The sequence below is a fragment of the Hemicordylus capensis genome, chromosome 6 (genome assembly GCF_027244095.1).
Source record: "Hemicordylus capensis ecotype Gifberg chromosome 6, rHemCap1.1.pri, whole genome shotgun sequence".
NCBI classification, from domain to species: Eukaryota; Metazoa; Chordata; class Lepidosauria; order Squamata; family Cordylidae; genus Hemicordylus; species Hemicordylus capensis.
In genome coordinates, this window is record NC_069662.1 from 77,757,127 (window position 1) to 77,773,732 (window position 16,606).

A 16,606-nucleotide genomic window follows, 5' to 3' on the forward strand; every position below is an offset into this window, starting at 1 on the left:
TCACATGGAAATAAAATTATAGACTGAACTGGTCTGCGTGGGAGAGAGTAGTGCGTCACAGAGAAAGGTACTGTGTCATTTATTCTAGTAAAAGTCATGGACTAGCTGAAAAACAGAAGAGAAGAGACAACTTCAGCTGCAATCAAATGGCAGTTGCTTTATTACATGTGTTTTCTTAAACATTCAAAGCTGCCTTTCCACTGCGTCAGACCACTAGTCCCAGCATTGTCTGATCTGCTGGGCAGTCGCTTTCCAAGGTCTCAGGCAGAAAAGGATCTTTACCATTCCTACCACCTAAAGTACTTTTAGTAGGAATACTAAGATAGAACCTGGGACTTGCTGCATGCAAATCGTGTGCTCTATCACTGAGCGATGGCCCCCTTCTCACAAAAGTAGCTGAAATAGAATGAATTCAAAGTGTGTGGAATATATGCAGGTTGCGGAACTCAGATTTTTTTAATGCAAAATGTTGGGGGTGGGTGTTGGGGGGTGGGGTTGTTTTGCAGGGTTAAGCATCCTGGACATTATAGATGTAAAAGTTAAGCATATTCTTTATAGTTATGAGGATACATTGAATAAAAGGGGGTCTTTTAAACCCCCAAATTTGGTTCCCAGTTATTTTAAAATTGATTAAAATTGACACTTCTTTGAATATCTGTCCTGGAACTACCTGTCTCTTTTTCGATACATAAGCAGCAATAAATACTTAGAAAACCAATAAATTCGCACATTTTTAAATACAAAAACAATATGAAAATAACCTGCAAGTCTTGTTGATAATAAAATTGCTGCTTTGGTGTGTTAAACATCCATTATATAAATATCAATATAATGTTCAATGTTAAATAAATCACATGAGTTTATCTGGGGAAATTGCTGAGTCATGAACAACAGAAATCTATGAGTCAACTAAAGTTTCTTGGGTCAACTAAAGTTAATTGTTTCTAAAGCTACAGTTTTAGACACACTTACTTGGGAGTAAGGTCCACTGAACTCATTGGCTGACATGTTCTACAGTGCTACAGGTACAGAAGAAGCACTGTGGAATTGAAAATAAGCTGATGCACAACTGTGCATCAGCCTTGTTGCACAGTCCAGCTGCAGTGGAGTGGGGAGTGATTTCTGGAGCAAGTGCCCCTCACACCAGAAATATTTTTCACTTCTAGGAATATGTCCCTGATGGTTGTGTAATCCTCAGGGACATGTTCCAGGAAATGAAAAGTCCTTCTGGAGGGAGAAGCAAGCACTAAAAATTGCTTCCCCTCCCACTCTGCTGGGTTGCACAACAAGGCTGCACTACAGCTCCATGCCAGTCTCTTTGCTTCTCCTGTGTTCATAGCACTGTGAAACATGTCAGCCACTGAGACTTACTTCTTACTATACAGCATGCATAGGATCATGCTGAAGGTCCCATTGCTTTCAATAGAACAAGTCTGCCATGACCAAATTGGTTTCATGTTCTACTGGTTTCATTCAACAATCATGTTCCACTGGTTTCAAATTCAATAGGACTTGAATCAACACAGTTTCCTCTTAATAGTAGATTTTATAATATATTCAGACTTCAAAATATTTGTAACTCATTAAAAATTATGCCTGTTGAGTCTTAGAATTACAACATAGTGCTATGAAGAATTAAGCTCAGTGCTACTGCGAATGCAGTTATAAAGTACATTTTCATCATAAATTCAGATTTGAAGAAATCCTGAGTTTCTATGTACAGTATAAAGAAGGTCACTTTTTCCCAAGTTGCTTCATAATCAAGTGTTCCACCAATTTCTGTGGTCTCTTCTGATATTCACTCAGTACATCATGAGGTGTGGTGATCTGGTCGCCTTCAAGTCGGTTCAGAAGTGTGACACATACCACAGCACCTTTAAGGTTTATAAAACAGAGCCACAAATACCCAACAGTTAGTTCAAAATAACACTGCAAACAATGGGAAAGGACAACAACATGCTTCTTCACACAACCATTGTAGGAGAACACCCAGCCTGAGTAAGTGCAAGGCCCCACTCCCGACTGGTGGTCATGTATTTGCAAACATCAAGCGAGGAGGAGGGGAGCATGAGCATGAGCATGTGCAACATGGCAGCTGAGTAGGACGGCTATTCTTCCTACCTTGGTCAAATGCTGGGGATGGAATCTGGGCAGTGTGTACTCATCCTACCCAGCTGCCACCTCCCACATGATCACACTCCCCTCCCACCCTTGATATTGGTAAACACATGGCCATCAATTGTGTCCAGGCCCAGATCTCCAGCCCAGGCTGGGCACTTCTCATACCCTGCCAGGAGTGTCAAGAATGAGCCCACTGCCTTATATTTCTACCATCAGAGGCATCTGATTGACCATTGTAGAAACAGAATGCTGGACTTCATGGACCCTCGGTCTGATTCCAAAATGATTTCCTTCTGTTCACCCTTGAGCCTAAATAATTCCCATTCAAACCAACCTAGCTCTTAACTATACATTCTGCATTTCTAGCATTTTTTGAACTTCTACTGATGTTAGTTAGGATTAACTGAGGCTGCCAAATATCTCACATTGACTACTCAGAACCAAAAGGATCAAACCAAAAATTAAATAGTAGTAGGAAGCAATGTATACCACCCAGCAAGCTGCATCGGATCAAACATACAGACTGAACTCTGAGGCATGTTTGGTCAAAATAAGAGAAGGCCAAATGGGGACAACACAAGAGTTGTTAAATATGTTTGTGTTTCCCGTGGCTTCTGAGAGTGGGACAAAAGGCTCATTGTGAGCTATGGAAGAAAAATTTAGCTTGAGTCAGAGATGTATAGTTCTTCTATTGCAAAGGAACCTTTTTACATTTTCTGGTCTGCCAAAAACATCTTTCATATCTGCCACAGAGCCCCTGTGCATAATGGAAGGTTCAAGGATATGTTATTGGTTGCACATTCAGTTCATGGGAGTGTAGTCCAGGCCTCTTAGTTCTCATCATTGCATTTCATGAACTGACAGTACATCCTGAAACATACCTAACATTACAGAAGATCAGGAGTGATGGACAACCTGACTTTCTGGGAAGCTTGTCTGCTGTTACTGATTTTCTCAGTGATTAACACATGATAAGCTTCTGAGGAACCCCAGAGTTCTCTGGGATACCATTTGAAAAGCATAGGACTACAGGGTTCAAAAGTAGTGTGCAACCTGATATTTATTTAGAGCATAGATTAAAGATCAGAAATAGTAGTTGGAAACATCATCTAACCATATATACAAGTAGTTAGGAAATAAAAGAAGTTGTCAACCCTTCCACCATTTCATTAAGGATCTACTGTGACTTTAAAGCCACTTGATATTTTTCAGATACCTCTGTAAAAGAGTTTTAAACACAATTCAAATAACTTTAGCTGAAGCAAAAACAGGATGAGCAGTGGTCCTTTTTTCAAACCACCTTCCACTCTTGGGAAAAACTATCATCTGTCATCAGTTATTAGGTAAGTGGTGGTCTAATACATATGGACCAATAATTATTCTTTAAAAGCATTAAATATATATTTGAAGCAAGTGGATTAAATAAGACTGCACTCATGCATTTACCTCTGATACCACAAAGATTGCACATGGCTGCAAAAACAGAAGATTCCATCTCAATGTTTCGGATGCCAGCCTTATAAGCTGCCTGTAAATACTGCAGTTTCTCTTCTTCAGTATATAAGCAGATTGCACCATCAAGGCGAGCTTGACCTACAAATTTATTAAATACAGATGCTTATAGGAGTAGCGAAACCTCTATAACAAGGCCTCAAACAATTGAATTGCCTAATTAACCAAACTCCCCTTAATGCCTTACTCTGGAAGTGAGTTTTACTACCAGATTCATCACTAGAAATAGCAGTAAAAGCTATTTACTGCTACTGCTATAACCCCTGCTAATTGAGCAAAGAGACACCTTTTAAAGTGTCTCCACGCTGGAGAGCCAGCGTGGTGTAGTGGTTAGAGTGCCGGACTAGGACCGGGGAGACCCGAATTCAAATCCCCATTCAGCCATGATACTAGCTGGGTGACTCTGGGCCAGTCACTTCTCTCTCAGCCTAATCTACTTCATAGGGTTGTTATGAGGAGAAAACGCAAATATGTAGTACACTGCTCTGGGCTCCTTGGAGGGAAAGCGAGATATAAATGTAATAAATAATAATAAATAATAATAATTATTATTATTATTATTCGGGCAATTTCCTTGCTGTTCAACTGGAAGCTGTTTGTTAGTTAATAAGTGTTGCATCACTTCATCTGCTATTATTCCAGTTAATAATTTGAACATGGTTGGCAGGCAGGTTATCGGTCTATAAGCAAAAGGTGCAGTTCCAAGTAATTATAGAAGAGCACCTCAACACCATAGGGGCCACAGAAATCACCATCAGCCAGTTACAAAAAGCAGCTTTACTGGGAACAGCCTATATTCTGCGACGATATCTATAACAGCAGCAACAACATTGACAATAAAATTCAGCCATCCCAGGTTCTTGGGAAAGACTCGAGATCTGGATAAAACAAACCAGTCAATAACACCTGTCTGACTGTGTAAACAAGAAATAATAATAATGTGATGGTATATTTAGCAGGGGGAAAGCAACTGGCCCTATCCAACCCAGCACAACATTCCTTCAGTGGCTGTTGCTGGTATCTGCCTTATGTTTAATTTTAGATTGGGAGCCCATTGGGGACAGGGGACCATCTTATTTATGTATTATTTATTTTTCTTTGTAAACCGCTTTGAGAACCTTGTTTGAAGAGTGGTATATAAATAGGAGGAGGAGTGCCATGCGGAGCCCCGTAGGGCATTCAGTCCAGAGCAAAGGGCAATTTAGGAAGCTAGAAAAATGCTCAAAAGGATGAGGATGCTGTATCTAGGCATATATGTATCTAGGCAGATCTGATAGTAGGAAACTTAGGCTTGGAGGGGAGAATTTTTAGAACCGGGTTATTATCTCAGTGACTGACTACTGTCAAATTCCGCTATTTTAAGTTACAGCATAACCTAAGTATTCACTAAGTGTGCTTGCTAACTGGAGATCATTCCCACAGTTGCACAGTGAATCCTACCCTCTCTTCAGCTCCACAGTTGAAAGGTTTCCACAGCTTGTCACAGTTACCAAAGGGAAATAGCGCAGTTGCCATGGTGAAGGTGATAGAACCATGTTTCTATCTAATTCCACGTTAATCTAATCCCACACAAATAGCAAATGTTGTGCACAACACCTGGTAATCTAAATATTGCATCTCCTTGCTCTTTTGCTTGGTTTCTTATCCAGATAAATGGGGCTGCACTGCATGAGCCTTACCTTCATAAAAATCCAGAGTGCACATAGTATTCCCAATGATTGTGTTGAATTGATCTAATTCTTTGGAACACTCCAACAGGTCTTTGGCCAGCTCCTCATCTAAGTCTGTGTTGCGAATTACAGACTTCCCCAGGATGACCTGTTCAAACTGAGGTTTGAAGGTGGCATCTACAGACTGCTTGGTGATCACCACAGATCCTGGCTCCAAACCTGCATTTAAAAAGGATATGCAAATATGTTTCATATTTATGTCTAGACATCACAAACCAATAACGTAAAACATTTTTTCTTTAAAGAAAACATTTAAACAACGTTTAGAAGAAATACCTATTCCACCAGATGTACCAATGCGAATGATGGTTACATTAGAGCACTTGGAATGATAAAGCAGCTTTATGAGCTCATGTAACATGATTGCAATTGAAGGGATCCCCATTCCATGCTGAAATGAAAAACAGGAGGGGGCGGGGAGGAAATTCACAATGAATTCTAACATATCATTTATTGCCTTCTGTTTATAACACAATAGTCTGGATTATTCTTTGTTGCTGCTCCTAGACTCTGGAATGCTCTCCCAGTGGCCATTCGTTCCTCGGACTCCATCACGGCTTTTAGAAAGCTTGTAAAGACTTGGCTTTTTACCCAGGCTTTTACATAACCTTTTTTACTGCTGCTTCTGTGTGTTTTTATCTGTTGTATTGTTTTTATGCCTGTTTTTCTATGTTTTTATACTTTTTAGCTTGATGTTTTTATTGTCTTTTTATTGTATGTTTTAACTTTTTTGCATTTGAGGTTGTCTTTTAACGAAAGGCGGTATATAAATGCAAAAATAAATAAATAAATAAATAAATAAATAAAGTACTAACCATGGGTGTAGCTATAATTGAGCAAAGGGGTTCAAAGAACCCGGGGGCCCCAGCTCCTGAGGACCATCCAGCTCCATCCCTCCCTATTTTCTTCATTATTTCCCTCACTCTGAGAGGCCGCCGGAGAGAGGGACGGGCACAGCTCCCCTCTCCCCTAGCTACGCCCCTGGTCCCAACTCTAAAATTCTATGATTCTATGTGTGAATGATTCATCCTTGCCAAAGTGAGGGGGGCTGGATCTGGACATTCTGATCATTTTGCCCAATCTTATAATTCTATTAAAGCTGGATACCAGTGGGGTGGGGATCTATCCTGAACTCTTTTTTGTTTTTCAACTGCTGCCCTACCACATTATGCATTGTAAAATCTTTTGAAAGCTGCCTCATTTTTAAAAGCAATGTGTGTTACAGGTTGTTATTTGAGAAGCACAAGTCCCCACCCCAGCACCAGACCAGGGATGTGCATGAATCACATTTCGAGATGTGATTCGGAACACATCCCCTGCCCCTTTCAAACAGAGGAGAGCAGGTGCATACATGCTCCTCTGCCACTTGCTGTCACTTCCTGAACCAGCAGTGCTTCCTTCTCCCAGCTATCTTCACATGCGAGCAGCGCTCTCCCCCAGCTGCTGGCATGCACATTGAACAGGGGCCATTTGTGTGGTTAGCTAACCATGCAAAAGGTAATTGTGTATGTGCAGAGGTGATCTGCATGCCTGTGTCGCACAGGGGCAGCTGGGGGAGAGCACCATCAGTATGTGAAGATAGCTGGGAGAAGCACCACTGATTCAGGAAGTGATGGTGAGCAAGGGTGGAGCAGGTATGCACCTGCTCTCCTCCATTTTAAAGAGGGAGGGGATGTGTTCTGAATCGCATCTTGAAACACGATTCGTGCACATTCCTACACGGGACACACAAAACAAGTTGTATTGTGCAGATCCCTCCCTAGATACACATATGACTCTAATATATGATAAGGGTAAGCTCCTTCAGAGATTTTTAAATAGACAATTTTGTTGTGACTATAAAACTTCAAACAAAAAAGAATCCTCCATTTTTTTCTCACCTCATAATAAAGGTGAGGAAAGACTAATCTTTTTTCCTTTACAAACATTGACACATGAACCACATATGCTCAAATCTTTAGCACACTTACACTGGCTGCCAGCACAGGGCCTGCTTTGTACATTGCATAGCGATCCGATCCTGCACAAATATTGGGAAAGTCACAACCAGAGTTGCCAATTCCCAGCTTTTCAGCAATGTAGGTGATAAAAGCTTTCATCCGTGAAGGGCTTCCTCCAACACATACAAACTAGTAGAGGTAGCATTAACAAAGAGAGAGAAAACTGTCAGAATATTACACATCCTACTGGAGTGTATGAACAGTAAATCACAGACTCAAAAAAGGTTAAAAAAAAAAGAACAGTTCATATTATTTCTAACAATATTTATTTCCATTGCAATTTATTTATTTATTATTTATTTATTAGATTTATATACCGCCCTTCCAAAATGGCTCAGGGTGGTTGACAGCATAATAAAAACAATTAAAACAAATTAACAATTAAAATCAAACTATTAAAACAATAAAACCAATAAAACGGCTAAAAGCCCTGAAAATCAGGGCAACAATTAAAAACAAATTAAAAGAGTTAATCATTTAAAACCCTGGAAGGCGAGGCCAAATAGGTAGGTTTTAAGGGCTCTCCTGAAGGACAGCAATCATCTCAAATTACAAATTTCTTCCGGGAGTGCATTCCACAGCCCAGGAGTAGCTACAGAGAAGGCCCGCCTCTGCGTCGCCACCAGATGAACCAGTGGCAAGTTGGAGACGGACCTCCTCAGATGATCTTAACGTGCAGTGGGGAATCATGTAAAAGAAGGCGCTCTCTTAGATAATTCGGACCTAAGCCATTCAGGGCTTTAAAGGTAATAACCAGCACTTTGTATTTTGCCCAGAAACATATCGGCAGCCAGTGTAGCTGTTTCAAGACAGGCATAATATGGTCTCTCCGGGTTGCCCCAGAGACTAACCTGGCTGCCGCATTCTGAACTAACTGAAGTTTCCGGACTACGTACAAAGGCAGACCCACATAGAGCACATTACAGTAGTCAAGCCGGGAGGTTACCAGCTGATGCACCACTGTTTTGAGGTCATCCTCTCCAAGGAATGGGCGCAGCTGTTGAATCAGCCGAAGCTGATAGAAAGCACTCTTGGCCATGGCCTCCACCTGAGATATCAGGGTGAGGCCTGGGTCCAGGAGTACTCCCAAGCTGCACACCTGCTCCTTTTGGGGGAGTGTAACCCCATCCAGCACAGGGAGATCTAACTCATCCCTCAGATTCTGAGCCCCCACAATGAGCACCTCCGTCTTGCTTGGATTCAGCTTCAATTTGTTCTCCCTCATCCAGCCCATTACTGCCTGCAGGCAGGCATTTAGAGAATGAGTGCCATTTCCTGAAGATGAAAAGGAGAAGTAGATTTGGGTGTCATCAGCATACTGATAACACCCAGCACCAGATCTCCTGATGACCTTACCCAGCGATTTCATGTAGATATTAAAATGCACTGGTGACAGAATGGAGCCCTGGGGGACTCCATATAGCAGCTCCCGTTTTGAGGAGCAACTGTCACCAAGCTCCACCATCTGGAATCTACCCGAGAGATAGGAGCGGAACCCCTGCAAAGCAGTGCCCCCTATCTCCAACTCCCCCAGGCGATCCAGAAGGATACCATGGTCAATGGTATCGAACGCTGCCGAGAGATCCAGAAGAACCAGCAGAGTCACACTCCCTCTGTCAATTCCTCGGTAAAGGTCATCCATCAGGCCGATCAAGACTGTCTCAACCCCATAGCCAGCCCTAAAGCCAGTTTGAAATGGATCTAGATAATCATTTTCCTCCAAGACTGCCTGCAGCTGGTTGGCCACCACCCTCTCAGTCAATTGTATCTTATTTATGTGTTATTTTTCTATGTAAACTGCTTTGAGAACTTTGGTTGAATAGTGTTATATAAATATTTGTCGTAGTAGTACTAGAAGAAAAATACAATATTATTTTCATGTGTTGTATATGGGGCTGACTTTGAAATTATTCAAGAAACTGCAGTTGGTCCAAAATATGGCCACAAGATTATTAACTGGGACTGGACATTTTGATCATATCATGCCAGTGCTTCGTCAGCCACACAGGCTCCCAGCCTGATTTTGAAAAAGTGCTAGTTTTAACCTTTAAAACCCTAAATGGCATGGGACCATGTTATCTGAGAGAGTGCCTTGCCCCTTATGTCCCAACTTGGACCTTAATATTTTCTTTGAAAACCTTGCTTCAAATGTCTCTGCCATATGAGGTGAGCTACTAGGGAGAGAGAGGGCCTTCTTGGTGGTGGCAGCCTATCTATGGAATAAGCCTCCCCAGTGAGGCTTGCTCATTGTCATCACTTAGTTCTTTTAGATGCCAGGTGAGAACCTTTCTGTTCACTCAGGCTTTTTAAAATTGATTTGTAAAGATGTTTTTAAATGTTTTGTATTATATTTTGTATTTTCTATTGTAATTTGTTTGGTCTGAGCTATGTGTTTTAATTTGATGTTTTTACTGTTGTGTTGAACTATTTGTTATGGGGAGCTAACAAATAAAGATTATTATTGTTGTTGTTACTGTATTTATCTGAATCCAAGACTAGGTTTCAATTCTTTGATGCTAGAATTGGGGGGTTTTCTTAAATTTGGGAACCACGTTAAGTAGCACAGCAGGGAAATGCTTGACTAACAAGCAGAAGGTTGCAAGTTTGAATCCCCACTGGTATGTTTCCCAGACTATGGGAAACACCCATGTCGGGCAGCAGCGATATAGGAAGATGCTGAAAGGCATCATCTCATACTGCGCAGGAGGAGGCAATGGTAAACCCCTCCTGGATTCTACCAAAGAAAACCACAGGGCTCCATGGGCGCAAGGAGTCGAAATCGACTTGACACCACACTTTACTTAAATTTGGAGACCTCTTCCTTTTGGACAAATACAGGTCTAAGCTTTACATAAACTGCATTTTTAAGGGGGTCATCTTAAATTCAGAGGAGTCTTATATTCAGGTAGATATAGATATTATTATTTCTTGTTTACACAGTCAGACAGGTGTTATTGACTGGTTTGTTTTATCCAGACATCAAGTCCTTCCCAAGGGCCTGGGATTTTATCATCAATACTGTTGGTTATTATAGATATCGTCGCAAAATATAGGCTGTTCCCAGTAAAGTTGCTTTTTGTAATTGGCTGATGGTGATTTCTGTGGCCCCTATGGTGTTGAGGTGCTCTTCAAGTTGTTTTGGAATTGCACCTAGGGTGCCAATCACCACTGGGATTATTTTGGTCTTTTTCTGCCACAGCCTTTCAATTTCAATTTGTAGATCTTTGTATTTGGTGATTTTTTTCTATTTCTTTTTCTTTTATTCTGCTATCCCCTGGTATTGCTATGTCAATTATTTTGAGTTGTTTTTCTTTCTTCTCGACTACAGTTATATCTGGTGTATTGTGTGGCAGATGTTTGTCTGTTTGTAGTCGGAAGTCCCATAATATTTTTGCATCTCCATCTTCTACCACTTTTTCAATTGTATGGTCCCACCAATTTTTGGCTACAGGTAGCTTGTATTTTTTGCAGATGTTCCAGTGTATCATCCCTGCTACCTTGTCATGCCTTTGTTTGTAGTCAGTCTGTGCGATCTTTTTACAACAGCTGATTAGGTGGTCCACTGTTTCATCTGCTTCTTTACAAAGGCAGCACTTCCTGTTGTGGTGGATTTTTCGACTTTTGCTCTTATTGCATTTGTTCTTAGTGCCTGTTCTTGTGCAGCCAGTATTAAACCCTCTGTTTCTTTCTTCAAGTTGCCATTCTTAAGCCATTCCCAGGTCTTGGTAATTTCTGATTTTCCACTTATATTGTGCAAATATTGACCATGCAGTGGTTTATTTCTCCATTTTCTGCTCGGTTTTTGACTTGTTCTTTCTTGTAGGCCTGCTTTCTTTCATTGGTGTTTAACAGTTTCTCGTTATTGACCATTTGAAGTGCATCTTCTTCACTGTCCTTGATATATTCTGCAAGGCCTCTTTTCTCCTCCTCTACTGTCTGATGGACTTGCAGCATTCCTCTTCCACCTGAGCTGTGAGGGAGGTATAGCCTATCTACATCACTGCGGGGGTGCAGAGCATGATTGATGGTCATGATTTTCCTGGTCTTACGATCTAGCGTTTCTAGCTCTGCCTGGGTCCAGTCTATTATTCCTGCAGTATATCTGATAACAGGTATAGCCCAGGTGTTTATGGCTTGTATGCTGTTCCCGCCATTGAGTTTGGACTTGAGGATTTTTCTAACTCTCCTGATGAGGATTTTTCTAACTCTCCTATTCACTTCCAATTTTTCTTTTAACTTCAGTGTGTGCAATGTTATCAGCCTGGAGAATGCCCAAGTATTTGTAATGTTCTTTCTCTTCCAGATTCTAGATGTTGCATCCATTGGGCAGTTCTATTCCTTCTGTTTTTGTTATTTTCCCGCTGTTCATTATTAATGCAGCACACTTGTCTAGTCCAAACTCCATTGCCATATCGCTACTGAATATACGGACAGTGTTTAGCAGTGATTCGATTTCTGACTGGGACTTTCCATACAAATTCAGATCGTCCATGTACAGCAGATGGTTGATTTTACTTGATGTTTTAGAAGTTTGGTATCCGAGGCCTGTTTTGTTTAGTATTTGTGAAAGTAGAGTCATGGCGATTACAAACAACAGAGGGGATAGTGTGTCCCCTTGGAAAATACCTCTTCTAATGCTAACCTGTCCAAGTGTCTCACCATTGATTGTACTCCAAATGCTCATTGCTTTTTAAATAAATATCTGAATGTTTTTGCTGACACCAGTTATTTCTAAACATTTTAGTATCCATGTGTGAGGCAATGAGTCGAAGGCTTTCTTGTAGTCAATCCATGCAACACTTGGATTGGTTTTTCTTCTCTTGCAATTTTCTAAAATAATTTTGTCAATCAGCACCTGGGAGTGGTTTTCCATCCATCTGGCTCTCGGAATGTACACCAAAAACATATTATCCAGAGCGCTCAAACCTCAATAAACTGAATCAAGTCATTTCACTTCTCACGTGGAGCTAGGTATATACCTGTTGCATTAAAACTATTTGCTGCCAAAGTACTTTCGCAAATAATGTGTGGTTCACAGTTAGGTACTTTTACTAATTTTGCCATGACTGAATCTTTGCAAACTAAATTTATAAGAAGTATACTTCAACTTCCAAAGTGTGTCTCAAATTCTGTTATTAGAAGACAGGTGGGACTGACCACAATCGAATCATGTTATTGGAAAGCTATTATACCTTTCTGGCTAAAGCTTGTATTTACAAAGGTTGGGTTGGTATACCTTATCCTGGAGGATTCCTTTAAATCTAATTGGGAATTAGGAATCATGGAAAAATTATCAGCATATGGATTCTCCTCAATGGAGGTAACCAGATTAGGATTTGATCGAGCTAAGCACTTGATTATACAGCATATACAGGATATAGAGCTGCAAATGGGACAGGCAAATTTACCGAGCGGTATATATCTTGGTAGTCAGAATATTGAGCTAAAGCCAGCTCCATATTTAAGTAGTGATTTGATACCAAAGTTCAGGCAAGCCCTTACCCTTGCCCGACTAAATGCTCTACCTACAGCGGTCCTATTTGGAAGATTCACAGGCACGTCAAGTGTATCTAGAGTGTGTCCGTGTGGATCTGGCCATATTGAAACAACCGCTCATGTCCTGTTGTATTGCGATTATTATAGAGAAGTAAGATGTAAATTAATAGCCCCGCTTTTGAATAATTTCCCTGGTCATCAAGATGAATTTTATTTAAATTACTGGCTTACCAATCTAAATTCTGATGTTGTATATATGGTGGCTAAATTTTGCTATATAATATGTCAAATACAGACTCACATGGTGTAATGAACTTTTATTGCTGTTTTTATCTTTTTTTAAAAAAACTGTTTTTAGCTTATTGAACTGGTCTATGACCAAAATAAATAAATTGATTGATTGATTGCTTTGCCCTTTCTGTGCCCGCCTCAATCCCCCCCCCCCCATGAAAAAGATTTAATATACTGTCCAATCCACAGACTCAGGGCAGTGTACAAAGCAAGAACAGCATCCAAGGTTAAAATAAAATAAAATAAAATTTAAAGGGCAAAGGCCTCGCGGAAAAGAAATGTCTTCAATGAGGTTTTAAAGGCTGAAAGGGAGAAGGCAGATTGAATTGGGCGGGGTGGGGGGAGAGAGAATTCCAAAGTGAAGGGGCAGCAGCAGCAGAGAAAGCCCTTCCATGGGCCTAGTACTATGGACCTCTCTGAGACTAGGGACTGAAAGAAGGGCAACCTGAGAAGATCTCAGGACTGGTCGGGAGAGGCAGTCCTGAAGGTAAACAGGCGATATAGTCAAGTCAAGTCAAGTTTTATTTACGGTCCTAGACCAAACAATCCATGCATGCAAACAGCAGAACAATTTATAGAAAACTCTATAGGTTCTCATTATACATCTTAAAAGCAATATAACAAAATTTGGCTACGGAGTTAAAATTTAAAACATTTTCATCAGAAAGTAAGTATTTAACAAGTTGTTCAGCAGATCGATCTGTCTGTTTACAGACCAGAGGTAAAATTAAGTGCTCCCTTGGTTGCCTATGTAATTTACAGGATAAGAGAATATGCTCAATAGATTCTATTTCCCCACTGCCGCATCTGCAGTAGCGTTCTTCCAAGGGAACACCACTGTATCTCCCGGCTAATAATGCAGAGGGAAAAGAATTTGTTCTCGCCCTTGTAAATGCCCACCGGAATTTGCTGAGTGTAATATGGGACAAATAATTTGCTGGTGAAAGATCCCATCTAGTTCTTACTCCTTTGTAGAATTCTGTCAAAGAGGCCCGGTTATTTTGCAATTCAATATCTGTCAAACGCTGTTTTACTATTCTTTTCGCATTTGACAAGTTTAACTCCAGCAGTTGTTCAGGGTCTATTCCTAGAGCAGCAAGCTTTTTGCTAACTACAGTGCACCACTGCGGTTGTGGGTTTAACGATAGAAACTGAGGAATTAGGCCCACCGGGTGTAGGTGGACTCTCAACCAAAAGTAAATAATTAAAAGCCAGGCACGAGATTCAATCTTTATGAGGCCGGCCTCCATGCGCAGTGTTACATTTGAGGTGCATCTTGTAGTCCCAAAGATAGCTCTCAAAAAGCCTGATTGAATTCTTTCTAGCATGTCAAAATTCGCATAAGGTCCCAGTTGGATCCCGTATAAGAGCTGAGGGATAACCTTTGCTGAATACAGTTTTAAAGCCGCAGGACTGAAACCTGCTCCCTGTGTTCTGAAAAATCTGTTAATTGCCACCACACTGCGTGTTGCTGAGTCAGCTACCATTCTCATATGTGCCGCTCTCCCAGCATTTTGTTGAAAAACCACCCCAAGATATTTTATTTGATTGACCTGTTCTAATTTGTGTCCATCCAAGGTCCATGTAAATATCCTTGGTTTATTTTTAAAGCACATAATTTTAGATTTATTATAATTGATCGTCAAGTGTTCCTCTTGGCAATAAGATGTTAGAACATCTAAAGCTCTTTTGAGCCCGACCCTGGTTTGAGATAAAATAACCGCGTCATCCGCATACATCAGGATCGGGATCTTTTTGTTGGCTAATTTAGGTGCATGGATATCAACATTTTGCAGCCGATTAATCAGATTGTTAATATACAGATTGAATAAATAGGGGGCCAACACACACCCTTGCCGCACACCTTTCTCTGTTGGAATTAAATTGGTGAAATTGCCGGCAGTGTCCAAACGTACTCTTAAAGAGGAGTTCTCATGGAGCTTGATGAGCAATAATAAAAGCCTTTGATCTATAGATGTACTAGCCAATTTAGTCCATAGTAGACTCCTTGAAATTGAGTCAAAGGCCATTTTAAGGTCCACGAAAGCGGCGAACAGTGGTCCTTTATGGACCCTAACTTGTTTATCCACAAGTTGTTGTAAAATTAAGCAATGGTCCATAACCGATCTATTCGGTATAAAACCTGCTTGCTCATCATGGATTATATGCTCCTGCTCCATCCAAGAGCAAAGTTTTACACACAGATGTTTGGCGTACAATTTACTTATTATATTCAAAAGGCTAATTGGCCTGTAGTTAAAGGGATCCTCCCTATTTCCTCTTTTATAGATCGGGACCACCATGGCTGAGCCCCACTCCTGAGGGAATTGTGCAGTTTGGTCTATATAGGTGAACAAAAGAGCCAGTGCTGGGGCCCACCAGTCTATATGAGCCTTTAATAGTTCTGGAGGGATGTAATCGTTCCCGGGTGCTTTTCCACCCTTCAGCTGCATAATTAGTTGTTCTACCTCATAGGTGGAGACTGTAGGCCAGGAAGGTAAAGTATCTATATGTAGGTCAATCTGGGGTTTAAATGTGTGGTTGCTATAGAGTTTCCGAAAATGTGATTCCCATAATTCAGGGGCAATTGGACAGGCCAAACAGGCGATATATAATATATCATATCTATAGGTTCACATGAGCAGGAACAGAAAAGACATTGGATAGAAAGAAAAAATGCACTCCTGTCTGATAGGTTATCCACACACACAAAAAGAGAATGAGCTACTTTCTGGCAAAGTATATACACTTTCAAGCTTCACAAACCCTTTGCTCAGGCTCAAGCAGCACAAATAGTTCCACCATGCTCAAATGCTTTACATGCTCACTAAATGCAATTGATTTCATTACATATTTTTAAAATCACTTACTCTGCATTTCTTTTGAAACTATGGCAAAATCCAGTCATGCAAGAATTAATCTGGATAAACCAGACATCATGCAGAATGCCGGGCAGCACATACAGAAAGCCTGGTTGTTGCTCTGACAGCTAGGAGAGGTTCCACAGTGGTATGTGGGCAGGAGCACCAAGAAAGTACCGGGAGTGCCTGCCTCTCTCCGGGTTGCCAGCTACTGAGAGCCAGTGTGGTGTAGTGGTTAGAGTGCTGGACTAGGACCGGGAAGACTCGAGTTTAATTCCCCTTTCAGCCATGATACTTGCTGGGTGACTCTGGGCCAGTCACCTCTCTCTCAGCCTAACCTGCTTCACAGGGTTGTTGTGAGGAGAAACTCAAGTATGTAGTACACTGCTCTGGGCTCTTTGGAGGAAGAGCGGGATATAAAATGTAAAATGAACAAACAAACAAACAAAAATACTGACAGAAAGAGTTATATTTGTTTTGCAATACAGCTACCACATGACCCAGCAGCTGTGCTCTTTCCCCTCCTTGGTGGTAGCCAATGTGGCAATGGTTAACTCCTACTGTGCCTGTGCAAAGGCCTCCAGCACTACCACAA

At 41.0% G+C, this 16,606-nt stretch overlaps 1 protein-coding gene across 3 annotated transcripts in view; it reads right to left on the minus strand.

Moving 5' to 3' along the window:
* Positions 1-137: 137 nt before the first annotated feature.
* Positions 138-16,606, minus strand: part of LOC128331814 (uridine phosphorylase 1-like) — a 36,237-nt gene continuing 19,768 nt past the window's right edge. For 2 of the 3 annotated variants that reach the window (XM_053265707.1, XM_053265708.1), the window contains exons 4-8: positions 7,334-7,492; positions 5,640-5,754; positions 5,313-5,522; positions 3,568-3,714; positions 138-1,874 (exon numbers count right to left, since the gene is read on the minus strand). In XM_053265707.1, coding sequence (XP_053121682.1) covers positions 1,735-1,874; positions 3,568-3,714; positions 5,313-5,522; positions 5,640-5,754; positions 7,334-7,492 — 771 coding nt within the window. In that variant the 3' untranslated portion in view covers positions 138-1,734. The remainder of the gene's footprint in view (positions 1,875-3,567; positions 3,715-5,312; positions 5,523-5,639; positions 5,755-7,333; positions 7,493-16,606) is intronic. The other variant, XM_053265709.1, reaches the window with a different exon arrangement.